Source organism: Drosophila tropicalis, unplaced genomic scaffold (genome assembly GCF_018151085.1).
Source record: "Drosophila tropicalis isolate 14030-0801.00 unplaced genomic scaffold, ASM1815108v1 contig_859, whole genome shotgun sequence".
Taxonomy (NCBI): Eukaryota; Metazoa; Arthropoda; class Insecta; order Diptera; family Drosophilidae; genus Drosophila; species Drosophila tropicalis.
The window spans coordinates 8,122,360-8,141,001 of NW_027173353.1; the positions used below are offsets into that span (position 1 = coordinate 8,122,360).

General features: G+C 38.5%; 2 protein-coding genes across 10 annotated transcripts in view; both read left to right on the forward strand.

The window, feature by feature from the left end:
* The window catches only part of LOC137582953 (dystrophin), a 146,840-nt gene that overhangs the window by 62,760 nt on the left and 65,438 nt on the right, over nt 1-18,642 (forward strand). The window lies entirely within an intron of this gene.
* On the forward strand, nt 5,646-9,191 carry LOC137581989 (dystrophin-like). Its single transcript, XM_068296410.1, has 2 exons — nt 5,646-8,561; nt 9,144-9,191. Exons 1-2 carry the CDS (start codon nt 5,757-5,759, stop codon nt 9,189-9,191), a joined length of 2,853 nt encoding a protein of 950 aa, XP_068152511.1. The 5' UTR covers nt 5,646-5,756.

Below are 18,642 nucleotides of genomic sequence, written 5' to 3' on the forward strand. Positions count from 1 at the left end.
AAATGTGATTTGGAATGAGTAAACAAAAAGCATATCAATGACATGTCAAGGGATTAAATGCCATCTTCAAAATTGCTTTTAGCCGGATTAGAAACTTTAATTTAAAGTCGTCTTTAGCCATATTGTTTATGTTTGGTTTTCGGTTGGTTGTTTCCTTCACTCTCTCTTCTTCTCTCCTTCTCTCGCCCAATTACTTTGTTGGCAATGAAATTGTCCCACAAACTGGTATAGGGCGTAAATCTTATTTCGCATTCATTCCGTCCAGATGCTAGGCCAAAGACTCTAGCAGCAGTCTTCATGCTTTTTTTTTATCTTCTTTTGCTTAGACTCACTTCTAATTGGCTAACTTAAGTACCGTTACGTTTCAGTTTTACTTTGGGGTTATTTTTTCCCATCACAGACGCTTTTCTCCAGTTAGGTCCTCCCTTCTGTCCCTCTCTTTTAGTTTGCTAAAGTTTTTTTTCGGGTCGCTTACATTTCCCTAGCCATTAATTCTACCTTGCTTTTCAATTAGTGTTTGGTGTCTATCTATCTATCTATGTGTGTGTGTGAGCTTGGTGTTCGTGATGGCTCACAAAGTGGCTAGGAGTAGGACTCCATCTTCTCTTCTGGTTTGGTTTTCCATCTCTCTGGCTAGTTTGTCTTTTATCTCTGCTTCTTTACATTCTGGTATTTTTTTTTTGTTTCTTCTGTTTTTGCACCTTAACCTCCACCCAACCAACTGATTTATGCTGTCATCCCACACACACACAAACAGACACCACATGGCCAGTCTTGGCGAAGGTGAATTCCTGGGCTAAGAGAGATGTACTAGGGAATGTAAGGGAACAGCAAATTCCTACCTTAACTAACTTGTCTTCATTTCTCACTTGGCTGCGTATTTGCCTTTTGCGCGCTTTGGCCATGTTGGTCATGTCTATTGGCCAGACAAGAGTCTCGGCAAAGAGTGGGGGTGTGGTGGGTGGCTGGAAGTCCTTTCTGGTAGGTGCCATGTTGATGTATAGCTAAGTAATAGGGTTGTCAGGTGATTGCAAATTAGCAGTTAAGCTGATAGACGACTAATTACTTGCTTGTGGGTGCTGAAAAAGCAATCAGAAAATAGTAGATACAATTAAGCCTGATTTTTAAAAACCTCGTGAAACAAAGGCTGTATTTTCAAAGCATTTTAGATAAAGTATCCTATCTATATAGATCCTGAGATCATGAGTCAACTGGCTTTACCTGAGATTGACAACCCTAAGAAAGCTCACTTTACAATTTCAAAGGAAGAGGGTGGAAGAAGCAGAGGGGTAAATGTGACTGAAGGACCTATGCAAATTGCAAATCGCTCGCATTTCAAACGCGCCAACACCTGCTGGAACTCTTAAACAAACATCCCATCTTCCATTTGCCTTCCTCTATCTCTATCTCTCTCTGTTACGTTATACTGTCTTCTTCTGCTCAACATTTCTGCTTTCTATCAGTGTCGTTTTGTTATTTATCCTGCGTGTGCGCCTCTTGACGCCTTTGGGGTATGCCACTTAACACACATCGACCGTTGCCGGCGCTGCCACGCCTACTTTTGCCTTCACTGTGTAATCTTTTCTTGTGCATTCAGTACTTTCACCATCCCTTTCTCTCTGTCTGTCATTCTTCTGGGTCGCGTTATTTGCTTTTCATTCTTTTTGCTTTTTTAATTTATCATGTCTATTTGTTTAGTGTTGCTACTTGTAAAACATGACTGGATAAGGGGGGACAAGGATATGCGGCAGGGCCGAGGGGTAAGGAGATTCTTCATTTGTTATACTTGTTTGCTGTTTCTTGCTCTCTTTTCATCTTTTTTTTCAAGTCGATAGAGCCGAAAAGAGAATGAAAAACTAGCATTAAGCTTCGGGGATTTGTTTTCGTTTTTTTTTTTTTTTTTGTTTCTTCTCCCATTTTCTTGTGGTCAGGTTGAAATCCTTCTTCGTATCCTTGTTGGTCCTTGTTTCATGTTGTAGTTCTTGTTGTAATGGCTGCTGATTGGGTTTTAACATTAATTGAAAATCATTGAATGAGGTTGTGTGTGTGAGGGTGTGTGTGAGTGTGGGTTTGCGCGTGTTTGTTGTGAGTGTGTATATGTATGTAATTTGTTGTCTTTTAATTAATTTATGGCGTATTTTATTAGCGCAAGATGTGGTTACACACGGTTGAGATTGAATTTTAAATTCCATTACACATTTAAGTGCAACTACAACTAACAATAAGACGAGAATTGATTATTTGTTTAAAGAACTTGAATGGAAAAATAATTGAATTTTCCTTCGTTATATCATTTCTGTTTTCCCAAAATATGTCCTTCAACACTTTTCCTTACAATGTATTATTTAGAATAAGCTTAACTAAAGCTTTGCATAAGAGAAGCCACGACTGATTATCTTCTACACAGAAGGAGAGAAATTCTCAGAATAATCAAGCACAAACACACACAAAATGCGACAGGGAGTTGAGCCCCATGACAATGACAGGATATCTTATTTAATTTTCAAACTGGATCTAGAACTCTGGAAATAACATTAATTTTTGTTAATCTATTTTAAAGTTGAGTGGTCAACAGATGCTCTTCTTTAGATTCCTCTTTTGCTTTCCTCTCTCTATACCTATGTTGTGTGAGTGTTCAGAGACGAAGTCTCAGCTGCAACCACAAGTAAATATGCTGTCATTAATTTTCAACTTAAACAAAACAAAATCCGTAAAGTTCTGTTTCTCGCTCTCTGTCTAGCTCTCTCGCTCGCTCTGCCAGTTGCTCGTTGAGTTTTCGCTCTGAGTTATGTTCATTAGGAAAATTCAAAAGCATTTGCAAATCTTAGCTGGAATTTCTAATGAGTAGAAAGCGAATGCGAGGCGAGATATGTATAAAGAGGATGGCTGTGTGCTTGTTGGGTAGACAAAAAAAAAAAAAAAAAACTGTGAGAAGAAGAATCTAACCTAAATATGCCAAGACATAAGCTGGCAAATTTTCGTAGCCTGCTTTTAAGGGGCAATGCTCTGAGGGTCAGCAGGTGTATAACCAGGTACATAAAGTGGGACTCTTAAGTTCACCCACTCTCTGCCTCTCTCTTTTTGCATGTGCTAAAGTGTTGATACAAGTTACTTTTGCCCATCTCCCCACATTCTTCTTCAGCCCAAAATACACACACACACACATGTATGGAGCTCGCCTCATGGCACAGTGACACACTCATCATCATCATCAGAGTCAGCATCTCTCTCTCACACACTCTGTCCTTACTCTGTTTGAGATGAGTTCCCTAGTCATAAACCACAACAGACAGAGATAGAGCTGGAGACGAAGTCGGTTGCATAGCTAGACAGCTGGGCACGTAGCAGACAGCTGAGCATGACGAGTTGACAAAGTGCACCCAGGCAATGGTCCTTTGCTCCTTTCGGGCTGCATCTCATGTGTACACAGACCAAAATGCTTCTCCATGTTTGCCTTATTTTAAACTATTATGCATAAATTAAGCAAATAAATTCTCATCTAACGAATTCCACAAAGACAAATTCCAATTAAGTTGATCAGTGATGATAAGAAATGTTAAATAATTTTCACATCAAATTCACACAAATATTAAAGCATATACACATGTATGCTGAAGCAAAGTAAATATAGTCCAAGAATGATTTCAGCATATTTTACTTTTGCCAAGAGTTTAATCATGAGAGAATATTGAGAAAGTCGAATTCGAGCTAAGCAAGAACCAGTTCCTGGCTTACGCATCATAGGAAGATTAGATATACAAGTTTACAACCCAAATCGGTCTTTATAGATATGACCAAGTTTTCGAGAAACAAAGTCAGTTATGCCTGCAAAGATAAAAAACACTAACCCATTATGGATTAAGTTATTTGGATTAATTCGAAGAAAAAATTCAGGAGCCTTTTCTAGAACTATGTTAGAATGGAAAATGAGATAAAATTTATATTTTAAAAAGTGAATTGAAGTTGAAGAATAATTTGCGAGACTACGGAAAAATACTTATCTATGGTCAATTGTGATAAATCGATTTAGAAATCGATTTTTTACGGTGTAGGATGGAAATTCTAGTAGTTGAATATAAACCATATAATTTGGTGCACTTGAAATTTTGTTGAGTGTAAAATGCTTTGGGCTCATATCTCATCACAGTCGCCATGTAAATTAATCTGCTCACTCGGCACATGTCGCTCTGTCTCTCTCTCTCTCTCTCTCTCTCTCTGTCTCTCTCTCTCTATAGCTGAGTCTCTGCCTTTATGTTCACTCTTTATTCCCTTGCCCTCTGCCTAGGTTACTTGATGTCTTTTGCAAGTATTTGTTACATGTTCGCGCGTATTTCCCTCATGGCACATGTAACACACAGACGCACACATACACACACATAGCCACTTTCAACTCTTATCCCTCATATCTTATTTCGTATATCCCACATCACCTCCCACCCCCTGCCTCCGCCTTTCTCTCTCTAGCTGCAACATTCATTTGTTTATTTTCATATTTCTCTCCAACTCTGAATTCGTATATTTTATAATTTATGCGCATTTTTTATTAAATATTTATGTTTATGTTGGGAGTTGGTGTTGTTGCCGTTTGTTAAGCTAAATCAACCAACCGCAGTGCCTCGAGCCTTGTGCGTGCATGTTACATTGTCCCTTTTAGTTACTTTGGATCGCTCATTTGCCTTTATGGCCAGGGAAATGCCTTGCTTAGATTGCTGCTGTTGTTGTTGTTTCTTTTGTTTTGTTTTCGTTAACACATTCAGTGGAAAACCAACACACACACACATACATACATAGACCCACACCCACATACATATATTGTAGAGTCTGTCATAAGTAGTTTTGTCAAAGCAAACCATAAACCACGAACAAACTCAAATTAGGGCCTTAACATTTACTTGACAGAAACTTTCTCTGTCTCTTTCCCCTCTCAAGTTTTGCCCTGGTTTCTGGTTTCCGTTTAAAGGATATGTTATAAGCATTATTCAGGTGATTATTTGTACTCTCTCTCTCTCACGTCTCACATCTCACGTCTTTCTTTGAATGGCAATTTGCATTCCTGCATTTGAAGTTGGCAATGAATTGGTCGGGTCATTTTAGATTTTCATCTTCTTGTACAAATTGCTCCGTTATTATTCTCAATGTAAAATATATATGTTTAGCAAATAAATTCATGAATCTTTGATTTTCCTCTTGCCTTCTACACAAGTAGCTATTAGCATAAGCAAATGCAGTTGAAGGATATGAATGCGAATCGAGATGCGAATTTGAAGTGAGCACATAGCGCAATAGGTAATGTTTATTTGCTAACGGTGGTGATTTGGGGTATAATTTAACTTGAATCTTCACGTATTGAGTGATTTATAAATACTTTGAGAGAAAAAATAGATATAGAGGATTCGGAAATATTGATTATAAGGTTAAGATTATGTTTTAGAATTACTGGATTAGTTCAATAATTTCAATGTCTTGTTAAACTTTTCAATCAACAGAAATTTTGTATAAAGATAGATAGTCCCGATTAAATCAATTCGATTAGTTCGATAGCATAGATTTCTTTAAAAGCGCTCAACAATATTTTATAAGTTAAATATCTCTCTAGAAAAATTGTTTTAAATATTTGACTAATTGCACGAATTGTTGCAATAGAAAACAAATAAAACTAAAACTAAAGAAAAAGTGAATGATAAATTGAGAAGGAGTGATTGATTGATTAAAAGAACGAATAAATTGATGGGTAACCAAATGAAGAAGCACACGCCATGACCACGACAATAACGGCAAAGAGTGCACAACAACAGCAGCAGCAACAAGAACAACAACAACGCCAGCAGCAACAGCAACAACACCAACAACATCAACAACAGCAGCAACAACAGATTCAGGCTCATCAACAACCGTTGGCCAGCATGAATGGTTTTCGAATTACCGGTTATCCAGCAGCTGCCACTCCCCCAACACGCACAAACACCATTTACGCTAAGCCGAATGCCAATGAATTGGATCTGCACATTAGCGAATCATTGTTGTATCCAGGCAGTACACAGCAACAGCAGTCGCTACAATCCTCACCTGGACCACCGCCGCAGCTGACCAGCATGTTGCCCAGTGCTGGAATACCAGGAGCAGCTACACCCATTGCCCTGAAGGGTAACAATCCGTTTCTCAACAGCCCCTCGCCCACAGAGGCAACACCGGTAGCAACATCAACAGCCACTGCTGCTACATCAGCAACAATATCTGGCAACTATGAGATGCCTGAATATGCAGAACCCTCACGTTTGCGTGGACTCAAACAGCGACCCCATAGCATAGCTGTGGCCAGCTCTAATCCCTCCTCCACTTCCTCACCAACCAGTGGTATGCGTTCCAGTTTTGTCGACTACAATGCCCAGCAGCAACAGCGTTTATTGCAGTTGTCACGTCAGCAGCAACAGCTACGCAATGCCGTCTCGGCAGCAACAGCAACAGCAGCAGCAGCAGGCTCATCGTCAACAGATAAAGAATCAATATATGCGGCATTGTTTCAACAATATAGGCAAAGCCCAACCAATGGTCAACCGGCACCACCTGTTCCCATGCATCGCAAGCCTTCAGCAGCAACATCAACATCACCAGCGACTGTAGCTCCTCTAGTTCCACGAAGATCGCAGAGCACACCGAGACCAACACTCCAGCAACAGCAGCAGCAGCACCAACTTCACCAGCAGCAACAGCAATCCCATATGAATGGTCAGCTGAATGGCAACGGAGCACCAAGACCACGCAGTTTGGATCGATTCCACAATGGCTCCGAGGCTCCACCCATACCACTGCGACGTTTTCCAAATGGCAATAACAATGGCAACGGAACATTGAGCCGCCAAAAGAGTCCAAAGAAAAGCAATAGTGCGGATAACATTATATCAGCAGCACCGTCAACTGCAGCAACTACAATAACAGCAACAGGAAATCCCATACAAAATCTAAGACATTCAATTAGTTATCATGGAGCAAGCCAAGGGGACATAATCGATGGGAATGGCAAACTTAACGATCAAGTTAGACCCTTGAGTTATGCAGCGCCACCTGGTCCCGACCAGGCGTATTTGGAGCATCAGTTGCGAGCCTATTCCGAACAACTGAGAACTATAACCGAAAGTGTGAGAAAGTACTCCGAGCAGGCGAAATTGCTATCAGAATTGAAACGCCAGCAACAATTGGCCAAGCAGAGTCAAACGAATCTAAATTTGCTTACACCAACAACAGCTGCCAACATATCTCCGACGAATAATAATAATAATAATAATAATAGTTTTCAACCCAACATGATATCGCCGGAAATAGTGAGTAAATCTCTGGCATCACTCTCAACAACTCAGGCGTCCGAGGCTCAAACACCTTCGAATCAATTGCGTTTATTTCTCGACAATATTCGCAGTAGCATGAGGCAGGAATATCAGCAACATATGCCCGATGATGTGATAGTGAAACCATCGACAGCAACTCTTAAACGCAACAGCAATCCAACTGCAGCAGCAGCAGTAGAGAAGCCAACTGTAGAGGAAAGAGCTGAAACGCAAACACCATCAGATCAATTGAGACAATTTCTAGATGCCATACGATCGAACAAGATCCCTGAAAACGAAACAAAACCAAAGATGACCAATTCCCAGACGCTAGATTCATTTATATCAAAGCCTTTGCAAATGCCAGATGTCACGTCGGGAACACCCGGTGGTGGTGGTGGCGCAGGAGCGAATGGTGGTGTTGGTGGTGCAGGTGTACCTGGTAGTGGATCAACAAATAATGCTTTACCCACACGAAGAAGACCCAAAAGTAGTGTCCTGCCGCAAGGTACCGCCGGTAAATTAGAGCAACATGAACATTCGCTGGTCACCTCAGAAAGTTTTCATCAAATTTCCGACAATTTGCGCCTAATGAGTGAAGATTTACAGGCTCTCAGTCCTAGCAAAGTGACCAGCTCAGCCAGTTCGGGAAGCCTTAAGACTCTGGCAGCGGGTGGGGGAATAAATGGTTCCCTAACAACCGAGCTAAGGGTCATCACAAGTTCTCCCTACAATGGTGGCTCGTCACCCAAACTATTGCAACAGCATGGCCAAATGGTAATGAGTAAATCGAATAGTTCCCTCGGTTCGGTGACCACGCCTTCGAGTGCCACAACAACACCGTCGACTGCCCCGCTGCTAACCGATTTCAATGAGATATTGGATAGTTTTCAGGCCATGGCCGATAAGTACAAATCAAAAGGTTCCTATGATTATTTGCGTAAGTGCTCGGAGGCATTGCGTCAACATTCCTTGCAACTGAAATTGCAACAACATCAACAGCAGCAGCAGCAACAACACCAACAGCAATACCAACAACAACAGCATCACCAGCAATCCTTTCAACAGCAACAAAACGGTTTCAATAGCGACGACAGTAGCTCCTGTAGCACAACTCCAGGAAGCATTCGAGAAGCTGTTCAGAATCTATTGCTTCAACCTCGAAACGGTTTTCAAATATTGGACGATCGCATGCGTTTGTTTATCGATATCATTGATAGTCAGGATCGCTTAAGTCAGGTAATTAATTAACTGTTTTAGCTTAAGTCAGTTGGTGTGATCAAAAATAATCATGAACTTTCCTTCCTATATACAAACTCTTAATCTTAATTCGTACTTAACTTAATTTTCAATTTCTTTTGCAGGTATGTTTTTTTGAAAATTCTCAATCCAATACTCTCTGTCTATAACCAAAAGTAAGTTTTCTCTTTCTTGAATTACAATGGCAATTTATCTTTAGCCATACACACGCACACACACACTCTCCCACTATTACACCACACACATATACAGATACATTTAAAGATACAGACACACATCCCAAAGGAGCAGATTTCATTAGCCTCACACACTGATTTTGCCAACAAGCACGTTCACACTCCACACAAAGACAACCCGCCAGCCAGCTAAACAGACAGAAAGACAGAAAGACAAAGGGGCACAAAATTTTAATTATGCCACAGTCATAAAATGAACTGATAAGCCAAAAAGGGAAAGACACATCCCAAACCCCATTCGCAATTCCAATCCTTGGCTTGGCATAGCCTAACCACAATTAGAATTTGCTCGCTATCGTCATTAACAATATTGTTTTATGCCCAGCTTGACTATGTGCCAGGAGTAAATGGTATATATCCAAGCGAGGTGTAATCAAAGAGTTGACCAACTTTATTGGCATCCCCTTATATACATCAATTTGCCAGCTTATAGAGTGTTCTGTGGACTTAAACTTTAAATTGTTTTGAAGACTTTATTTTAAAAGAAAGGGCATTATCAGTATCCTATTACAATTCTAACAATTAGTGAGGATAAGTCGTTCTTATAATCCTTCGTTTTTGTTTGAAAATTTATTGTACGAGCAGAAAAGGGCTGCTAATTGATTTTGTGACTCGAGAAAAGTTCTGTATGGACCTTCAACAGAAATATACATTCCTCATCTTATTATACAGAAGATTTGACCTGCTTAAGAAGAGTCTTCCTTAGCTAACTAATAAGTTTAGGAACACCCCTCGTGTATGCATAGCAAATATATTATACTCGTATGTGGTTAAAGGGTTATTACCATGACATGACATTTCCTTTCAGGCTCATAGGCTAGATTGTACAAAATTACCTTTACTGATTTAAATTGCAAGTGAGCAACAATAGAGAAGTCAGAGGAGTAGAAGGAGGAAAGGGGCATTGCTGAAATTTCATATGTCAGAGAAGTGACAGAAGGAGAACAGTTCACCAGTTTCCTCTATCTCTGTCTCTCTGGGTTGTCATGATATGCTCACTGATTAGCTACTTTTGGGAATTTTCGTGACTTGCCGCTTGATTGCATCGTCTCTGGCTTTAGCTGTGGTTTGTGTCAAGTTTTATGGCCTTTGCACCGCCCAGATAACAGTTCATCCCTAATGTTATCATCATCATCATCCACTAGGGAAGAAGGCGTGTCATGTCTGTGTGTGTGTGTGTGTGGGTGTGCGAAATTTGATTAAAATTTCAATTTTTGATCTTATCTGAGATTGAGTTTAGTTGCGTTGACTTTGTAAAACCACAAAATGAAAATTAATTGCCAATGCTTTTGCCTAGACGAGCCAATTTTAAGAAAATTGATAGGTTCTCATGTCTTCTGGGTCATTAACTGACTTGATGGCTTTTCCACTAAATTTTCCTGAAAGCTCTCTGAGCCAACATAGATAAGTGAGAAAAATTATTGACAACGGATGGATGGCCGTTGGATATTGCCAGTGTCCAGTGTCATTTGAGTTCAGTTCATTGATGACTAATGTTGGCTAATAAAATATGTAGCACAAAATTAATTTTTTGCCAAAAATTTATCGTTAGCCAAATTAGTTTACACTTTGCAGTTCACTGACTAAAAAACAAGGCTTTATCCCTTTTTCGATTTTCTTAAAATCTTCGATCTTCATTACCCAAAAATAATAAACTCATTTAGTTTTGTTACAGTAAATCCTTAAATTGCATTCATTTGTTAAGATTGTTTACAATTTTGATTTTAAAATGAAATTTATTTATTATTTATTAAATGGTTTTTATTTGGCTGCTCCCTGAAGTTTGCTGCTCATAATGCAATTGTCAACAATTCGAAGAGATAGAGAATGAGAGAGTGAGAGAGAGAGAGGAGGCATGTGCAAAGTAATTGCATTTTCGAGGCTGGGGCAAACGCAAACACAGCATTTGCATTACAAAGTAATTATTTAAACAACAGCAATGGCAACTACAACAATGCCGACAAGCCACACCACCCGCCCATAAAAGTAGGCAACAGCAAATTCCCTTGTCTCGTCCTGTGGGCAGCAAATGAACTGTAAAATGACCATGGACCCCCAGACCAGAGTCAAACCTATTTGACATTTTGCAGGCCGATGACCATTGACAGCTATTGTCAGATGCCATTTATTTTAATTAGCTCTGGGCCAAAATGGCCAATAATAAGCAACAAAACTAACACACTATAGCTATGATTATGGGTATGAATATGAGTGTATTCACTTTCCTTGGTGGCAATTCGAATTAATAAATGCAATTTTGTGGTCGTCAGTGTTGTAGACGTGTGTCTGTGGTGGTTGTATATTTATATTGGTATGTATGTATATATCAGGTGTGGAGGCGTGAAAACCAAAAAGTAACATTTTAATGACTCGGTTGGACACTGCGGTTAATTACACTAGGCAACAAATTTTACTTCGAGCCAAGCTTAATTCTTTAATTTAGTTTTCCAGAAAGATCTTAAATTGATTCTTTATATGAATATCCAGCAAAACATTTCAGTAGTAGAAAGTATTCGAAACCTAAAAACAGGTAATATATTACACTTTCAACTCTCTGTAACTGATTTGTTTCATAAACCTTTTACGTTTTTCAGAAGTTTCAATAAAGAGTACAATTTCCTGTAGTCTAGTGTAAACAATGTTTGCTGCTTTTGATTAAAAACCACAAAAAACAACCAACAAAGTGCGTGCTTAAAATAATTGCAATTTCCCGGCTATTTTAATGTGTGAACATGGAAAACATACACATACATACAAAAGGCAGAATGGTCAGAAAGAAAGAGACAGAGAAGGAGAGAGAGAGAGAGAAGGACTATGAGCAAGAGAAAAGTGGTGGAAAGAGTGTAAGAGAGACAAGAGATTGTCAACAGCTTTCAATTGAAGCTCAACGCTAGCCGTGTCGCTTATTAATTGCATGTCATAAATCATGATTATGCCACTTGCTGACCAACCACTGGGCTAGTCGCAGTTATTATTATTAATCTTTGTCGCCCGCACGCACAGGGCACAGGAACGAACCATGCAAACGAGAGCAAATGAAGCTGACCAGGTGGAACGAGAAGCCTTCTGAAGCCATATGTTTGGTTCATGTAAATTGCCTTGTCCTTCCGTTTTCCATCTGTCTACCCTCTCACTCCCCGCTCTGTGCCACGCTTTGCTCTTTTGCTATCTTGATTAATTGCAAAAGTTTACCAGGGACACGAAGGCTTTTCGACCAGGACTTTTGGCCCCATGGAAATATGTCAGCTGCTGTTGCCGCTTGTCTGTTTGGCTTGCTCTTTTTTTTTTGGTGTTTCCCCCTGCCAACAGCCACCAATTGTGCCAGAACAATATGAGTGTGGTAACAAGCTTCATAACACGCGTATGTTGTCGCGTAAATTGGTTTTAATATTTTAAGCACTTCATTACTCACAAAAAAAAAGGAAGAAAAAACCCAACGAAACCAACTTTATCCATACGAGAAGCCAACGACAGCAGCCGGTATTAAGCCTGGAAAATGAAGCCTGCTGCTTGTGGCATGGTTAATCAATCCACCAATGCATGTCAAACTATAAGCCCTTTATCAAGAGAAATTCAATTATCTTGTGAAATTCAATTACAGTCCAATGTATGTATGTAGGTATATTTTTCTCGCCAGTTATCTATTTTCTACTCAGTTTGCTATTGTTCTATTTGCTTGGAAAAATTCCATTTTGAAATTCCCATCTAAGAAAATACACATTCAATTCACCTTTTGCCAAAGTAAGAGATTCTTACTGCTCTTGCTGTGTGTATCTCTCTCTGCACATTCTAGCCAAAAAAAAAGAAAAGGAAATGCATCTGAAGAAAAGAAGTTTACGTTAGAGCAAACAATTTCCATTTTTCGCATAAAATGAAAACGAAAATCTGAGCCGACAGAAGACGAAAAAAAAGAAAAATCCACACACACACACACACACACACTTGCATAAAATCGTAACGAAACGAAACTGTTTGCATACTTTCAGGCGTACTTCAACATCTGACAAGGCGTCAGCAGCAATACAAACTACAATACAAAAGCAAAGTGCATAAGGGCGAGAGTGTGCGTGAGTGTGTGTTTGAGTAGGTGTGCCTGCGTGTGTATGTGTGTGTAGATGGGTAAAACCCGTTTTGCAAGCTGCAGGCAATCGAACAAAGATTCTTCTGTTAGTTTTTTTTTCCCCGTCCTCTTTCGTTTGCTGATTTTTGACATATTTTCTGGGGCAAACGGCAAACAGATCGAACAACTTTTTAGGGCGTTTTTTCAGGTGCAACTAGGTTAACATAAGAAAGCGTACTTTTAAAGAGGTGGAGTATACTATGCAAATGAAAAACTCAACTCACTAAAGGCAATTTGGATAAAACATTTGTGATCCGGTAACTGCATGTCGATGCAACAGTTCAATTCGCTGGCCATTTGAATGACAGGTTCATTAATCAGTCAGTCAGTAACTCTTCCTCACAATGCTTTACAATTAAACATTCAATTTTTTTCTTTTTGCAATGAAAAGATATTCATAGGCATACATAAATATATATGTACCTATATGCATATACATATATGTATGTATGTAGAATGGCAGACATGAAATCAAATTGCACGCAATTACTTTAATGTCTTTGCCATCCAGTCAACCAGACATTCAGTGAGGCAGTCACATCTCCTCTTCTTCCCTTTGAAAAGTGCGAAGGACCGCAACTCGTTTGCGGTTTACTTGCAAATTTGTGGCAGCCATTAAGAGTTCGATTGCATTCAATAATAAAAAAAAACTATATATACATATATGTATGCATATATGACCAAAAAAACCATCAGACATAAATGCATATGGCAAAATTGATCACACATCAATTATGGTTGTCTGATTTCTGTTTCATTGATTGCATGAGCATACTTTCCACCTCAACTCTCTCAAAAGAAAAAGGAATTTTAATCAGTCTTAAGTTGTTCTAATTTTTCCACAAAAAACAGAAGCTAGTTAGTTATTATAACTTCATTTGTCGTAGATTATGATAATTTATTAGTTTTTAATGCAATAAACTAATTAAACTATATTTTAGCTATTTAAACACAACAAATGGCTAATGTGATAGCTAATGCTGTCAGACAGATTGTGGTTAATTATTTGTTTTTATTTTAACATAAATTTCAACATTTATATTCGTTTTCTTTTTTTTATTTACTATTAATTGACCATATAGATGTATATTTTTGAGGATTTTTGAGGAATATTCCAAATAACAAATGCTAGTTGACTTGTTTGGGAAACCTGTCACTAGCCTGCTTACAATTTTCTTACCTGCATTTACTTTCAATTTCAGACTCTAAAGTATTTTCATAGAACCAAATAAGATTAACTTTGGATAATCTAGTTACCTTATTCGTAGACATAAAGTCGTTATGAGAAACTTTATTAAAGCTGTCAACCATATAAATAACAAGATTATGTACAGGGATCATGGCTAAAAGCTCAGACTGCATTTTTCGATTTTTTTTTTGCTTTTGTATCCCACAACCACAAAACCAACTCAACTAACTTTAAATGCGATTCGCCCCATGTGCATGTACTTAGAGCAGTTTCAATTCTATTTTTTTCCTTCCTTCCACTCACACATACACAAAACTAAACGATGTGGCTATAAACTGGAGCATTGTATGTATTTAGGTGCCACGCCCACACACACACTTAGATCCACTCACACCGACAAAGTCGTACCTATGTTCAACATTGGAAAGACAACTAACAATTTTATATTTTTCCTTTTTTTCTATCTATCTCTTTGCCTTCTTTCGTTGCACATCTTAGCATCGATTACATTTTGCCAAATTGAATTGTGCAACGAAAAGCACAAAAAATAAGGAGAAAAAAAAAACTGAATGCAATATCATGGCATGTGTGAGCTGTGTATGTGTGTGTGTGTGTCTATGGAAACATCCATGATGACAGGAGGCAATTCGATTGTAAGAACAGAATTGAAAATTTGCATCCTTATGCAATTAGGGCCTAAAAATGTCAATTTCACTTAAAGGCACAAAACAAACTGTTTGTCTACTTAGTTTAGTTTTGAGTTCTTCAAGCGCCCCGAGGCATGTTGACACTTTAAGTATTATTAGTGAACTTCTCGAGAGGGCGGGTAGAAAAAAGCAAAGCTTGACATTTCTCAAGTGCACTATATCAAAGTCAAAAGCCGGTCGAGTGTGTTTATTTAAAGAAAACCAAACTAAAAAAGGGACATAAAGGAGTGCAAAAGCTGTCTGAAAAGTTGTTTAAGAGCTTCAACTTTTTACTGGAATGCAGTTCAATCGGTCTGTCATATTTCTATTGCCTACTTTCAAGCGCCAGGATATCATTTCGCTAATGTGCTGTCTTTATTTCTTGTTTCTCTGTTTGTTTGTTTGCTCGCTCTTTCCTCATTTCCTTTTTCTTTTGTTTTTGCTCATCCTCTTTGTCAATTGTTGACATTAGTATTTCAGCCAGACGCTTCGAGTTGTTTATAGGTCTGTCCGTCGTCCGTTTGTCATTCGGTTGCTTTTGTTTGACTTTGTTTTTGGCTTTCGGATTTATTGTGTTTAATGTGTTGAAAAGTCGTCTTATTTATGGCAACTGGATTTGTGTCTTCCCTTTCCTTCCCTATTCTCCCCTCATGACCCTTTTCTATATTTTTTTTTATTTAGAGTGTGAGCCAACTGTGAACTAGTTGGCACATAGTTTCCATGTGTTGTCATTGTGTCTTGTGCTCGATTGTGCGGAAAATTGGAAAAAAAGAATGGGAAACGCTTCGTTTTTGTTTTTCCGTTTTTCTCATCTGTGTTTGCTGGCTCTCAACGCTGGGGCAAAGCTTGTTGTTTTGTCCAGAGAATTGTGATTAGAATTGATTTGGGCACGTTGCGAGCTTTAAGGGGCAAAAAACTGCACAGAATCAAATTGAATTGTCACAGGGATATTAAAGGTAAACATTGATGAAGAAAGCAGACAAAAAATAAGAAGTGATTCAAATAGGTGGGTAAACTTTAATCAAGAGTAAAGCCTTTTGTTTATACGTCTGTGGGAAATTTCTTAGAAAAATCTTATAAATAAACTTTAAACTAAGCTAAAACTTTATTAAAACCTTTTTAAGCAATTTTTGTAGTATCATTTAACCTGTAAACCTAAATCCAATCGATGCATTTATCTTGAAATAGTTTCAATAGTTTTTTTAAATAAATAAACTGTTTTGATTATCAGTTTGTGCTGTTTAAGTTTATCCTAAGCAGAAGTTTTTTATACTGATTAATAATACTCAGCTGAAAAAAAAAGATAAGGCAATCAAAGTCTTTTTCCCTACTACTCGTTTAGTTTACATTAAATCTTTGCCTTTCGAATATGCATTCTTATGCTTATATTTTCCAACAACTCAGCAATAGTCGTCTCTTTTTGTAGCATACTTTTTTGGGCTGTTGTTATTAAGTTACGAAATACACACAGCTTCATTTCAATTCATTTGTTTAACTATCATACAATAGATCAATCAAACTATTTACTATCCGTATGTGCATGTATCAGGAATCAGTGAAAAAAAATGTATGATTTATCCATCAAACATCCCATCAAGCAGTCATTTTTAAATATTCTTTTTTTGGCAGCTCTTTCGCTTGTTTTTTTTTTTTTTTTTTTTTTGCATTTTGATGGTAGAAAGAAATACTTTGCTCAGTTTTGAATAAAAAAAAATTTATGAACATTTTTTATTTGTTGTTGCTGTAGACTGATACCGCAGCTGCAACAAGAGCAAGAGGCAACAGCAACAACAACAAGCATAATAAAGTTTTATGACACGAAAAATGTTGCAACTAATATTTCAGTCAGGATACGGTTTTTTTCTCGTTTATTTTTTGTAAATTCTTTTTTTTCGTTTTTTTTTTTTGCTGTTCGTTCGTTCTGTTTTGTTCTGTGAGTTGTTCGTGCTTGCCAACAGAAAGCTAATAGTGTTTGACCATTTTTCAAAATGGCTGTCGTTGGGAGGGATGGGAAACCAGGAAAGTGATGACTTTGGTAAAGACGGGAGGAGGGGTGGGAATCTGATGAAGTTTGAGAGTTGAGAGCTCGTTAGATTCCCCCCACCCCACTACCTTAACCCCCCACAAACATACCCCCAGCTGAGTTGTCGTTAACTCAAAGTTTGTTAAAAATTTTTATCAGCATGCCGAGGCAATGACATGACCACATCACACGAACGTGGACAGTGGAACAAGGACAAGAATGCGCGCAGCACACACAGCGTAGCATGGCATGGTACGGCATGGTATCACACTGAAGAGGGACCACATAGTAGAGGAGTAGCCACAACATGGCACAATGTCGACATCAACACCAACACCAACGCTCTGACATGTGACTGTACATACTAATAAACCGTTAGTTGCCATTTCCCATTCTTCCTTCTTCACCATTCATACAGTCCCCACTCTCAGTTGCTCTGTATCTTTCGTTCTCTAACATGAACAAAATATATATCTAATACATAAGCCGAAGACAGATTTCCCTTCAACATTTATCATTGATCAGAGACAGAGAGCATGTGGATTCCATATCGTCCTCCTCTGCCTCCACCACATCGCCAGAGTCTTCTTTGTCAGTATTAGATCATTATAGTTCGTTTACTTTGCCCCTATCCTCCTCTCTGCAGATTGCCCTTCTGGTCATGCGGGCTTTGGGATTTTATTTCACTTCCCTACGTTTTTGATGGGTTGCCATTTTCCCTTTTTCTTGGTTGCATTTACGCTTGAATTACGTTGCAGACTTTTAGTGCCCACTATGCTGGGGAGCAAGCTCAGTCGTTCACTCAGTCAGTCGAGCAACCGTTTTTATATGGAGTTCATTACTTTTATGTGATTATGTGTCATACGATGAGAGCCTGATGAGGGTTTTAGCTCTGTTTGGGAAACATGTCACTGTGTCATTGGCAGACCAGGAAAAAGCATCACCTTTAAGTTGTTTTTTTCTTCGTGCTTTCCAGAAAATTGCTCTCATTACCGAAATAAACACGAACTCCAAATATTATACACATACGCCGTGAAGTGCGACCAACAAAAATTGAAAAATGTATGGTTACGGAAATGAAACTTAAAGTGAAATCAAAGCTTGTGCTTTGTGTCGTAAAACGAGACAAGAATGTTGCCAACAACATGCAACATGGGAAATCTCTATACAATTTACCCAACATACACATTTGTCCGACCATTCGAATGTCTCTCAGTTCGTCAGTCCGTCAGTCAGTCAACCTAACTAACTAACTGTCTACATGTCAGTCTGTGGGTATTTCTCTGTCTACTTGTGGTTGCCTGCTAACAAGGCTTGCTTGCTTGCTGCATCAGCCATATGAGCTCTTGCGCGTATGAGTTTTGTTATTTTGCAAAACGAGTTAAAATTAGCATAGTTATGGCAGAAAAAAAACAAACTGTTGCCAGTTTTCCCCAACAAGGCAGAAAAGCATCCGTTCAACCAGTTTGCCATAGCCCTTTTTGCTTCTTGCTTTCGTTCTTCCTACTTTTGCTGACTTGGTAATGATGTGAAAATATATAATGAACTGCTTGCTCTGGTTACAGGTATACCCATCGAATTTCCGCCCAGACATGCATTTTCATTTCGTAATTCTACAGACTATAAATATTAAAAGCTTTAACATTTATTTAGGTCAGTTTCTCCATGTTTGGCGACAAAATAGAGTAAAGAGTATTAAAAAAAAGCAAAAAAAAATACAAGCTTTAAAGTTAGTAAAATTCTTAGTTTAAAGAAATGAAATCCAGTGAGTCGTGGCATAAGAACGGCCTCTCGACATTGCAAATT